This window comes from Camarhynchus parvulus, chromosome 10, assembly GCF_901933205.1.
Source record: "Camarhynchus parvulus chromosome 10, STF_HiC, whole genome shotgun sequence".
In the NCBI taxonomy this organism is placed as follows: domain Eukaryota; kingdom Metazoa; phylum Chordata; class Aves; order Passeriformes; family Thraupidae; genus Camarhynchus; species Camarhynchus parvulus.
The window spans coordinates 18,512,893-18,525,668 of record NC_044580.1 but is presented as its reverse complement, the minus strand read 5'-3'; the positions used below and the strand labels follow the sequence as shown (position 1 = coordinate 18,525,668).

At 44.6% G+C, this 12,776-nt stretch overlaps 1 protein-coding gene across 1 annotated transcript in view; it reads right to left on the bottom strand.

The window, feature by feature from the left end:
- The window catches only part of MAP2K1 (mitogen-activated protein kinase kinase 1), a 32,079-nt gene extending 22,654 nt beyond the window's left edge, over positions 1–9,425 (bottom strand). Inside the window, 2 exon segments of the mRNA XM_030955366.1 lie at positions 9,347–9,407; positions 9,410–9,425. Of these exon segments, the coding sequence (XP_030811226.1) occupies positions 9,347–9,407; positions 9,410–9,425 (77 nt within the window).
- Positions 9,426–12,776: the final 3,351 nt, after the last annotated feature.

The window sequence follows — 12,776 nt, the reverse complement described above, 5'->3', positions numbered from 1 at the left end:
CACACTCTAAACTGCACCAGGGATGGGATCCAGCTCTCCCAGGGTGATCCTTGGGATGAAGCTAGGGGAGGTCAGAGCTGCTTCCTCCATTTGGTAAGGAAACAGAGGAATCCCACAGAACAGCAGCAGTAACACCTCCCTGCTCAGCTGGCAGGAGGATAAACACCCTGCACAGTCAGCAGACAACAGCCCTGCACTCAGTGCTGTGTCCTCACAATTATTGTGAGATCTCTCCCTTCCTAATTAAATGGAAAGTTCAAAAAAATACACACTCTGGGCAAGGAAAACTGGTGGTTTCTTCCTCTCTTCCAAGGGCAGCATGAGGTACCAGGTGCCCTAGAGGAGGAATTCTCTGCACCCACATTTGATCAGGGAGGATCTTTCCTGTTAACTCCCCTTGCTTCTTCCTTTCTGTGCTCAAGGGAGTGTTCTGACAGCGCAGCATCCCCCCGTGGCACTTCTGTGACCTCCCAAGTCGGAAAAGAATGCAGCAAGAACCAAACCTGTGTTCCCTACTGCAGGTTGGGCAGGGAGGAGCCACAGGCTGTGCAGTGGGAGCACTCAGCACCCAGAGATGCACAGAAGGCAAGGGGAGATTCTCAGCTCCACCTCAGCACTGAGGAAAGCACTCCTGGAGGAGATGCAGGAACATTGCAGGACACACCTGTTCTCTTGGAAGCAGTAACAGGAAGAGAAATGCAGCTTGTAGGCTGCTAGCACATAATGGCATAACAAAAAGCAGAAAATAAGTCCTTAATTAATACTAGTACTCCAAATCCCTGGGAGCTTTTTTTTTTAATTCATGTTAGTGCTAAGTTAATTCATACACTCAGCCCTAAAGGCTACAGTAAAACTCAACTCCGAAGTCTGCTTCAGAGAGAGAAGAAAAAAGTGTGGCAGGGGAAAAAGGAAAAAATCTGAGAGCCTTTACCAGTAATTTGTCAAATATCTGCTCAAAGGCACTACTATCAGTGCTGCAAGCTGAACAATTAGCATGAGTGAAAGCATCAAGAAGTACTTTCACTTTCAGATCTCCTGTCGCATGAGGATACAAAGCTTGGGGGTTGTTTTCCAGAACAGTGACATTAATGCTTTCCCCAAGCCCACACAACTGTCAATTTGGAGAAGAAAGTAGGCAGTTCACTACATAATTTCCATGAACAACCTCAATCAGGGAGCTGAAATTAAGTGTTAGGAACATGAAGACATTCTGTGGTTTTGAGAAGACAGACTACTATGTTGTGTGACTCTGCCAAACCCGGGCAACAAGACAAATTCTTATTAAACTTTTCCTTTAGCAAAGAGCAGTTCACAGAATAACATGGAAGATAAATGTAATTCCAGAAGTCCTCCAGCTTAGAGCACAGGTGTCTGTCTGGGTTAACTCCAGAGTGAGGTTTAATACTGCCAGAAAACAAGAGGGGCAGACATTTGATTAAAATCTATTTCTCACTAAAAGGCATGCAAAACAAAACCATTAGAAAAGCACTGCTCTGTCCAAATGGTATTACTGTACCATTGCATTCAGAATGTGCTCTAAATCAACTCTGCAATCTCAAGTTAAGAAATTCTACAGCCATACCTCCAGAAATCCAAGCTCTCCATCTCCCTTTCATGTCTGTGCATGATTTTTCCCAGCCAACACTAAACATTATCAGGATAAAGGAACCACAGGGCAATTAAAACTTCCTTATGGACAGAAAAAAAATGAACTTACTGATTGGATATTTAAAGCACAACACAAGGAATACACATAATTATAAATTCTGATCATCAGCTGGCACATGTATTTACCCAAGGCCTGCATTCCCATTGTTTCATGCCTCTGAATTAGGAGTTAAATAAAATGACAAAACCAAAGGATAACACATGCAGTAGTTACAGTAACAGTATCTTCCCAACTCTCCCATGTGGCAGCTACACAGCCTTTGAGGGCCACTACAATAATAAAAAAGATGAAGTTACAGGATCAGCTTTCAAGGCCCCTGAATTAGGCCAGGATTAGAATTGAGACTCCTCTGCGCAGGGGCTGAGCCCAGAGCAAAGCAGGACAAACTCCATCCAGAGCCACAGCAACCACACCAGGGAGCAGGAAAAGAAACTGCCAGAAACTGCCTGAAAACAGACCAAAAACCCCATAACTGGCATTCTGAGAAAGCCTGGATGGAAGGCCTGCCTGTATTTCAAATGGATGGATTGCGTAACACTGAACATTTGTCAGCACGGCCATTTAGCAAAAGAAATTAATAACTTTTACCTAATATATGAATGGAGTGTACCAATACATACAGAAATATTCACATATCTATATCCAAAGAGAACATTTTTTTTTCCCAAAAGAATGTGTTCTGCAATCTGCTGACTCATCTTCCCACCACACTGAAAAAAAGTTCTGGAAAAGCACAGAACAATGCTGAGTTGTACAAAACCCTGCAAGAAAGGGGGAAGAGCTGCCAGGAACTTTCAAGGGTTTGTTATAAAAACCCATAAGGAGGTTTTAAAGAAGATTCTTGTTCATCCAAAGAATCCCACACTGTTGGAATATCTCCATCCTGGTGCTCAGGATGCAAAGGAAAATAACCTGCTTTTTTTGTATCCCCTGTTATGGACTGCACTTGATGGATGAGGCTGAATCCAGGTGGAAATCCCATCCTGAGGTGTCAGCAGGGAGGAGTTCTGCTGGAATCCACCTTCCTCCTGCCCAGACAGGACTCAGGATGACAAAGGCTCCTCCACAGATGTTTGCCAAGAGATGCTGAGCACTGAATGAGCCTTGCCCAGGTGTGCCCCTGCACTTCTGTTCCAAAGTGTAACCACGATTTTGTCTGAGTAACACTGAGCACATATCAAAGCAGGAACCATCTGATTACTAATTCCTAGGGACAAAAGTGATTAGAAAAAGAAATCCACTGCTTCCTCAAAAAAAAAAATTAAAAATTAAGAAGTCTTTGGAAGAAAGAACACGATTCCCCAAAAATTCAGTTTTGCCAGCTAACATTTCTGCCTCCAAGAGACATTCTTGTGTTTTGGCAGTGGAATTTGCACACTTTCCACAGCCCAGGCAACCCCCAGGGCAATGGTGGGAGAACAAATGCAGCTGTAAAAAAGGTAACACAGGCAAAAAGGGGAGGAGCTTTTTTACTGGAAAATTTAGAACTCAGTAATTGAAAGGGAACAAACTACCTAAAGGTGAGATGGAAAGGTTTATCAGACCTCATAGAAAATTCCTTCCTCAGCTCATTTCAGAATGTTTCTCCTGTTTACAGTGAAATACGTTAAAAAATCCACTCTAAAAACTGGCTGGTGGATTTCCTGCCCCACAATTTTCATGTTTGGGTTTAAGTTAGTGCTAACTCAAAACCCCTTTCCCAGGTTAACAACAGCACTGTTGTTACACTAAGAAATAATTCAGCTACATGTTGGCTTTACCCAGACCCTCTCAATCCCTTTTTCTTGCTGTGAGATAACACTGGAAGGTCTGGCAGGAGAGTTGTTCCTCTTGAGACAGAGACCTGAGATTACTCCATTAAACCTGTGCTAGTCAGGAATTGCTGTAATTTCTGAATTCCAGCATCTCCCTGTGCTCTGTCACTCATCCTGCCACGGCAGGAGGTGATGGTCTCATTCTGCCCCAAGGCTCTCATTCCCAAGTAACCCATTTACAAATCAAATCCCATTTGCAGTGGGATTATTTCCCTGACCCCAGTGCTGGTGGGCAGAGCTCTGAGAACTCCTCGGGGCTCCCCTGTGGGTTCAGAGCTCTCAGCCAGGGGAGGAGAGGCTCTGCAGAAGGAGCAGGATCTTGCACAAGCCCTGTTGTGAAATCTCACCTCTGTGCCTGTCTGCAGCCCCCCTGTAAGGACAAGAAAAGCAGCTGGATCCAGAGCACAGCTGCACTTCCCTCACCACTTATCCTCCTCACATTTCCTCAGCAACGTTTATTTTTACACCCAGTTTTTAACTCCCCTAAACCAAATGAAGCTTTTTAAGCTCATACAAACAAAAAGTATTCCTCCATTACCATCATTATACATAAATCTGACTGTCAGAACAAAATAAGACTGTATTAAATGTCTTAAAATCCTTCCTACATCCATAATTGTCAACAAAAAGCTGCCTGCAGCCAGCAAGAGCTGCACAGGTCAGTGTGCCCTTTAATTCATTAATTTCTGTGCTACTGGTGTACACTTAGTCAGAATTTTTTTCAGCACAAGTCTGTGAGGTGCTGCAGGCTCTGACTTTTCATTATTTTATTATAACAGATCACATGTTCTATTAGTGTACTTAAGTAACATTAAAATGGTATTTCTAATTCAGTGGAGGACAACGCCAGGCTCAAGCACATTAAAAGAGAAAGCTGTGCATGAGTATATTTTAATTTAAAATGCACTCTCTCATATCACATGTATTTGGAAGTTTGATTAATCCTTCATTAGTAGGGGATTAAAAAAAAAAGTTTCTCTCTCTTTTTTTTCTTTTTTAATGTTCAAAAGCTTGTAGTAATTCTACATGTATATTGAATGCAACTGCAATCCAAGCAGATCAGTCATAAAATTCCAGGGTCTAATCTTCCAGAACACTGCACACAGGCAAAAAAGCTCCCCTGATGTCCAAGGAATTCCAAAGGGAAAAAAATCCCCAAATAAAAAATCCCCCCAGGAAGCAAGGCAGAAATGACCCTGCCAGCATTAAAATGAGCAACTCTGTGAAAGTCTTCCTTTCCTATTATCTAATCTCACATCCAAGAAAACTGATAAAAAACCTATTCCATGAAGGACAAATCTTCTTGGAACAGGATCCACTGGGAAAGAGCCCACAATGGGAACTTAAAAGCCCAAAAATCCAAACCCAAAGCCCCAGAAGCCCCATTTCTTTGATGGGACACAGCCTGCCCCTCTACTCCTCAAAAACCCAAACTGAAGCTCCCTTGAGAAAGACACTGAAAAACACAAAAATTGCACGGAGCACAGTAAGTGAGCAACTGTTTACTTTGCAAATTGTCATATATATTGAAGTGCAAACCAATTCTGCACAGTCCCCAAACTTTTCTTTGGCAAGCAACCACAGGGAGTTGCAGCAGCCACTCAGGGACCTCCTTATATGCAATTTAACCAGAATAAACAGCAGCAATAAGAAAAGGCTGATTAATTAATACCCAAACTATGACTGGAATTTGCAGTCACCCATTTTTACAAAATTACTCTCTGGCTTGAACAGTTCTAAGGCACAGGTTGCTATAATTAAGGCTTTAAAAAGAGAAAACCCCGAAAAACCACATTGTGCCTGATTACTTCGTTCTACTCACAGTTTGCTTTGGATTTTCTTTCTTTTTTAAAAAGAAATGCAGTTCCTAAGGTGATAAAGACCTATGGACACCATCTTAAATCCCTCTCAAGGGCCCATTTCTTTTCAGCACATCAGAGAAGATGCAAATTCTGTTGTCTATGTTTTTTTGCTCTCATTTTTATCTAATTAAACACAAACCTCCCTATTGTAGGTGATACTTCACATCTGAGATTTGCAGAGGTCACAGCTCAGGCTTGATTTGGGAGACACCAGCTGTTGCTAAAACACATACACAGTTAGATTTTGAAAATAATTGTATTTGGAAAAAAAAAATACAATTCAATCCCATCGTGTCAAAGCTCATAAAATACATAAAAGTCAGAGGCACTCAATTTTTAAAAAGAATTGTTGTCATTTTTGTATTTAATCAAATCCCAGGCACTTTTGGAAGGTTTATATTTTAACACCAGAGCTGGGAAAGTTGTTTGGATTTATTGAGACAAGGTAAAAAGTCAGGTTTCAGAGCAGTTAGTTCGACACTTCTCTTTGATTTTTTTATTTATTTCAAAGATGCAATTAAAGAACTTCATGAAGCACCTCTCCTTCCATGTGAACAAAAAACTTATTCCAATACAAAAAGTGGCATTATCTCAGAACCTGCTTTTTTTCCTACTTTACGTTCTGAGGCTGGGTTGGCTTCAGAGAAACAAAAATTGGTTGAGAACTGTCAGAGAGTGAAAGCAACAGAGAGTCAGAAGTTTGAAAGGAACATAAATCCATAAACTGGAGATTTGTTCTTGTTTCTTTTGGCTATTAAAACACTAAACATTCAGCCAGAACAGTTTTCCTTCAATTAATTTTCATTCAGGGTTGCTCAGTTGGGTTTTTTCCCTTTCCCTGCAGAAGCGTTGCACAATTATATCTGTGCAGCTCCGAGGAATGAAATTAAACCTGCAGCTGGCCAGTGTCATGTTGGTTCCAGCCTGAGGAGCTGAGGCAGCTCAGAGCAGCAGGGAGGTTCAGCCCTCGCCGTGCAGCCGCGGCTCCGCGGGAAGTGCCAAAAGCAGAACTGAAGCTCAGGGCGCAGGAAAACCTCTCGTGAAGTTGTCTCTATTGTCCAAACGGGCAGAGCCAGGGACTGGGAAGGCCCTCGAGAAAAGGTATTGGTATAGGATGTTGTGGTTAAGTAATAGCTACAAGTAACAAAATCTGCCGTCGGAGAGAAACATTGTGAAATTTTCATTCAAATATTTGGGGTACATGTGTTTAAATTGTAAGTGCGCTAACTCCCCTCATACTACCTTGCCAGGAAAAAGAGGGATAAAAAAGAGAAAAAGAAAGGAACAAAAGAGGAAAGAGCCAGGCACATGAGACCCAGGCCTCCTGCATTCTCCTAAAGCCCCACACCACGTGCTATAATAAGCTTTCCCTTGCTCCAGTCAATGAGCTCCCATCACCAAATAAGGATGAAGACAGAGGACAGGACACAAATGCAAAGCAGGACATCCTGAATCATCCAGCCCCTTCTTTCATTTCCTCCCTTTCCCCTTCCTTTCTGCCAGGAAGTCACGGTGTCAGAAGCGCTCATTCCTAAAAGCATTAATGAGTTACAGAACCTTCCCCCTGTGACAGAGAGAAAGTCTCAGAATTCCAGCACAGAGCTCCCCAGGCCCTGCACATCCGTTTGGGCCGGTGCCAAAATCGCCTGTGGGCCTGAAGAACTTCCTTCCCTTCCCTCGGGATCCTTGGGGCACTCACAGCCAGGAATTCCATCGCCTCGCTCGGAATCTGCCTTTTTGCCCTGCCAAGTCCTCGAGCTCCTGCTCCTTCGGTTGCTTTGCAGTGTCTGGGGAGCAGGGAGGCGTTTGGAGAGGGACAGGTTTGTGTATGTAACCAGTAACCAGAGCCTCACATTGCCAAAATTCCAGGAGTGCAGGCTCGGGGCTTTAGGAAGTGTTAATATGGCAGTGCAGGGATGCACGGCACGCACAACAGCCTCACAAACACCTGACTGAGGAATTCAGGCAGTGACCAAAGGGGGAAAAAACCCAGAGCAGGCTCGGGGAGGAAAATAAACAACCTGACAGATTAAGGAAATGAAAAACAAAACTGTTTTCAACTCAATTCCAAAAACATTTTTAAATTCTGATGCAACTGTTCTTTGCTATTTGAAATCTTTCACAACGAGGGCTTAAAATTAGCAGGATGAGGGGATATTTCCATGATTAATTAATCCTGGCTGTATATAGGACAACTGGTTGCTGAATTTACTTTCACTAAGCTACTTCTCTTAAAAATACTGGACACCTCTAAGCCTGGCAAAAGCTGGGTATGAGGTCCTGTGTGTGACACAGATCACAGGTCTGGGGACACACACACAAACCCCAGCCAAATCAACACACGGAGCAGAAAATGAAGCAAGGCAGCTCATCAGTGCAGAAAAGACCCAGCACTCCCAGGAGTCTCCAAAGGCTTCCAACAAGTAAATGAGTACCATACATGTAAAAGCAATTTAAAATTAATGACACTTCTTGCGGGAAGAGATACGATATTGAGTATATTGGTAGCGAGTGATTTACAGCAGGTACTACAAGCAGCAAGTGATTGGTGAATCAGATTTATTCTGTAGAACAAGACTAAAATGCACAGGGATCCCTGAAGACTAAATCAACATATTCCCAACTGCCTTGAGAAAATCGACTGGAAAGTGCTACCCAAGCAAATATAAAAACACTGTATTTTTCCCCCTGTCAATCCAGAACAAAAGCTCTGTAATATTTAGATCATAATGCTTAGATACAATCAGTAACTCCTGCCAAAGAACAGTTTTTAAACAGCTCATCGCTCAGTTAATCATCAAGAGTTTGCTAGAAATGTCACAGCTGGAGCTGCTAGATGCTGAATTTTTTATTTTTTGGGAGGTGTTTGCTTGGTTTCAGGGTTACTTTTCTTCTGCGGTCGATTTAGTTTTGCTTGTTTGATTTTTTTTTAAATGTTTGGGTGGTTAAAGGAGATCTGAGCCCGTGGGAAAACGTGGCACAGATGAACACGGAGCACTTCAAAGCCCAAGAGTCGCACATGTCCCTGCAAGGCTGCCTCACATCCTCTGTGTCACCGCGGTAGAGCAGCACATCGCAGCTCAGTTTACATCTCCGGAGAGGACCGAGCTGACCATACAGGGGCAGGAATCTGCTCCTCCAAGACACACCTTTGTTTCAAGGCTCACTGAAGGGCTAGCCCGACACCATTGTGTGAAAATCAAGGTGTGAACCTTGACCCGTGAACCTCAAATGAAAACCTGCTGTAACATTTCATCACTTGGCGGTGCCGGTGCTGTGTCTGCCTGACCGAGGCCACCCTGCCCACTCACATCCGTGAGAAACCTGCAACAGAGGCTTCACCAGCACCACCATGCAACCATCCAATATTCCGTGCTTTTTCCCCCAGAAGTGTCCCCGTGATTAACTCAGCCCTTCCCACATTTACACTGTCATGTTTGTGTTGCCCACAGAGGAGCTCCGAAGCTGTTTCTCCACACACGCTCCTGCCGTAGCCAGCACAACATGTCAATTAGTGACAAACAGATCTGCTCAAACTAACCATTGTTTGGGTTAAAGCCAAGGACGAGGCAAAACAAAACAAAACACCTTTTCTACAAATCTGCGGGTTCCAGTATAAATTCTCCCACACACAACGTTTATGAAATATGCCATCGCAAGCGTGTAATTTGGCATTACTAGGTAATTATATAAGCTAAGAACCCAGCAGACACCATTACGGACTAGGAGAAAGGAGTTATACAAGTTTCCCCCTATTTTTTCACCAGTTTTTTTTCCCTCGCCGATGTGACAGAAGTTTGTTTATCGCCGAAGGCAGCATCCCCTCACTCCGCGGAGGGCACAGCGAGCATCCCCCGCTGTGCCCGGGGTACCGGGAGTCCCGCCCGCGGTGCTCGCGGCAGCCGGGCCGGGGCGTGCGGGGCAGGGCGGGCTCGGAGCACCGCACCCCGCGGACAGCGCCCGGCCCGGCCCGGCCCGCACCCCGCCCCGGCAGCACTCACTCCGCAGAGCTGGTCCCGTTCACGGCGGATCCATCCGGAGCGGGGTTCAGCTGGATCGGCCCGGCTTCTTCTTCGGCATCTTCGCCCGCACACGGCGCGCAGGGGAGCGGACGGAGCGGCCGCGGCCCCACTTCGGACACGTCCGAGGGACCTCCTGCGGCGCGGCAAACCGGTCGGGGAGCTGTCCTTGGCGGCGGTGCCCCCGCGGGCTGCGGGCAGGTGGCCGTGCGGCTGCGGGACCCCGCTCCGAGCGCTCCGAGCTCCGGCGGGCACTGCCCGGGATCGGGATGTGCCCGGCCGGGACCGCGCCGGCGCGCGCCGCCCGCACCCGTCGCGCGCATGCGCTGAGAGCGCGCGCACGCGCACGGCAGGGAGCGAGGCCGCGGGAAGCGCTGCCCTCAGAGCGGCTCCTGCCCCAGCCCTGCCCCGGGGTCGGCGGCGACAGCCGCAATAATCTGCCCGGGCAGGGTGGGCAGGCCTGGCACAGGCTGCTCACAGGAGCTGGGGCTGCCCCATCCCTTGGAAGTGTCCAAGGCCAAGCTGGACGGGGCTTGGAGCGCGCTGGGATAGTGGAAGGTGTCCCTGCCCATGGCAGGGGGTGGCGCTGGATGGGCTTTAAGGTCCCTTCCAACCCAACCTGTTCTATGATGACTTAAACAGAGCCTTGCTTTAACATCAACTTGCTTCCACAAATCGATAAAGGACTGATTTGTTTTAAGAGTCTGCCGCTTAATACTAAAGGACGTGCGAGCTGCAGTATTACAAGCAGTGGGAGCAGAGGGATCCGGAGGAGAGGCAGGACAGAGGTGTCCTGTGCCATCGGCTGACCTGGGACAGCGGGGTCACTCAGCCCAGGACGCGTGGGGCTGTCAGCAGCCACGGGCCAGCGGGGCACGGCACCCCCGGCAGGACAATTGCGTGTCCGTGCCCCCGTGGGCCCTTCTGGGGCAGCAAAGTTGCTTTGAGAGCAGTATATATAGCTTTGTCCTTGCTATGGTCAGTGGGACGTGTTCTTCCACAGCAGTTCTCTCTCCACCAGGGAGAACTGGAATGTAGAGGTGCTGTTGTTGGCTGTGGGTCTTGCAGGGGGTTCAGGGGCAGGATATGGAATATTAAAGCAGCCAATGGCCCTGTTTGGACAGCAAAGCCAGTCTGGACACACGTGTGCAGTTAACTGTGACACATACACTAATCGTATGATAAAGTTCAGGAGAGTTCCATGCATTTGACTTCCATGAACAGAGTGACGCTACAATCCTGCCTCTACTGCTGAGATCTGTAAAGAACTTTGCTAAATTTTGAGTCACTTTATAAGATTAATTTCTCATTGTCTGAATCCAGGAGAAGTCAGCTGAAAACTCTTTTAAGGCCTGTGGGAGTTACACAGTGAGATGGGCTTACAGATTTCTTCTGATTTCTGACACAGCTGAGAAATTCTTTCTGTTGCTGCTGTACATTTCTGTACCACACAGCGCTCCATCTGTCAACAAACACGACACATGGAGCAGAAAAGACTCTGCAGTTACTCATAGTTTTGCTTAAGTGATAAAAGAAACCTCTCACAGACACACGTGAGCTGAAAAGTGAAGCAGTACTGAGAAACTCAGCACTGAGGTGGAGGTAGTGCCTTGGTACTGGTAAAAGAGTGAAAATCCAATTTCTTTGGCAGCTTCATTTTTTCCTGAGATTCCCTAACTGTCCTTTTCATAGACAAAACATATGAATACACCACCTGAATGAATAACATCTTTCCAGCAGTGGACAGGTTTTATACTCCAGCGAGTTGATTCAGACACCAGAAGAAGTGCAGAGTTAATTCCATAACAAAATTTCTGCTGTGAATACTGTGGATAAAGAACCAGCCTGAATTCTGTATGAGTTAAATTTTTGTGGGTTGCAAAAGTACAATTATATTTTAATCAGAGTAATCATTAATGTTGTTACAGAAACTGAAATAATGAACAAAGTTCCCCATATATAATGCAAAAATGCTGAATAGTTTCTATGATCTTATCCATCTCTAAAGTAAAAATATTTTTTTTTCCCCACAGCTTTGCCATTAAAGACATATCCCCTCTATCTAAATTCCAGATATTAAGGGACAGCTCCCTCCTCTGGAGTGCTTTATCCTTGCACTGAGAACACTGCACTGTGAAATTACTGATTTCATCAATCTCTTTTCAAATCCCTTTGACCAAAGCACAAAACTCAAAAATATCTTGGATTCACTGTATCTAGAAATAAATTCACAGGCGTATGGATTGATGCCACTGCAGAAATAATTTCTGTACTGTTGTCTGTAAAACAAAGAGATTTAACTTCAGGGCATTAGTTATTAAAAATTAAGTGCATTTCCCCAGCCAAAACAGAACGTGTTTTGGAAATTTGAATATTCTCTGTGGAAGGAACTGTGTTTTGCTGTACAAACAGGTGATTCTGGAGGTGAATCACAGAGGAAAAGATGAAGAAAAAAGAGAAGGTATTGTCATTTCAGAGAGAGGCTTCTGAGCAGGGAGACTTTCTGATTTATTGATTTCACCACTGCTTGGAAAAATAGAAATAATTTGTCTCTGAAAACAGAAGTGGAACAAAGAAGCTTGTCTTCATTACCACTATTTTCCCCTTATAGAAACCAAAATTTTTGCCTAATTTCTTGCATGAAAAGAAAACCACAATTACTATATAGATCAATTGCATCTAAATTAAGCCAACTTTTCAAACTCAATTGCCACATAGAGCTGCATATTTTACAGCCAAAACATGTGAACACAAACTTCTATTTGCAAGATTTAATACTTCTTAATCTATTTAGTGGTTAGCAAAGAAGTTAGGGAAATAATTAGTCCCATAAAGCAGTGGAATTCAAGAAGTCTGGTTTGAATTTGAATAAAATTGTCCAAGAGGATCAAAAATTATTTGAAGGGAGCTGACAGAGAGCCTGACAGAGATCACACCTGCCTTGCACCTTATTTGCCTCAAGAAACACAGATTTAAAAGAGCCCTGTGGATCACAGCACCATTTGAATGCTTTGTGATATACTAAAAGCTTAGAAATTAACGTTAAGGTGGCTGCATAATATCAAATTTAGATTAGATCATCAAGGTATAAATGTAAATAAGTATAAATTACACATAACTGAAATTTGCTTAATCCTTAGGATATGACTTCCCATTAAAACAGATACAATGGGGGCAGTTGTGCTGAGGGTTTATGGCATGAACAGCTTTGCCAACACAATATTTGAAGGGTTTTTTGCTGAGCAAATTCTGCTCCCTTAGGAATAAACCCCTTCAAGCATGGAAGCAGGCAATTATCCATTTGACAGATTTGCTTTGCTGTATATTACGTGTAACAAAGCAGGAAATGAGACTGAAATATAAAATAAGGTGCTAATTTTCTGCAGTTTTTCTAATGAAATTACAGTAATCA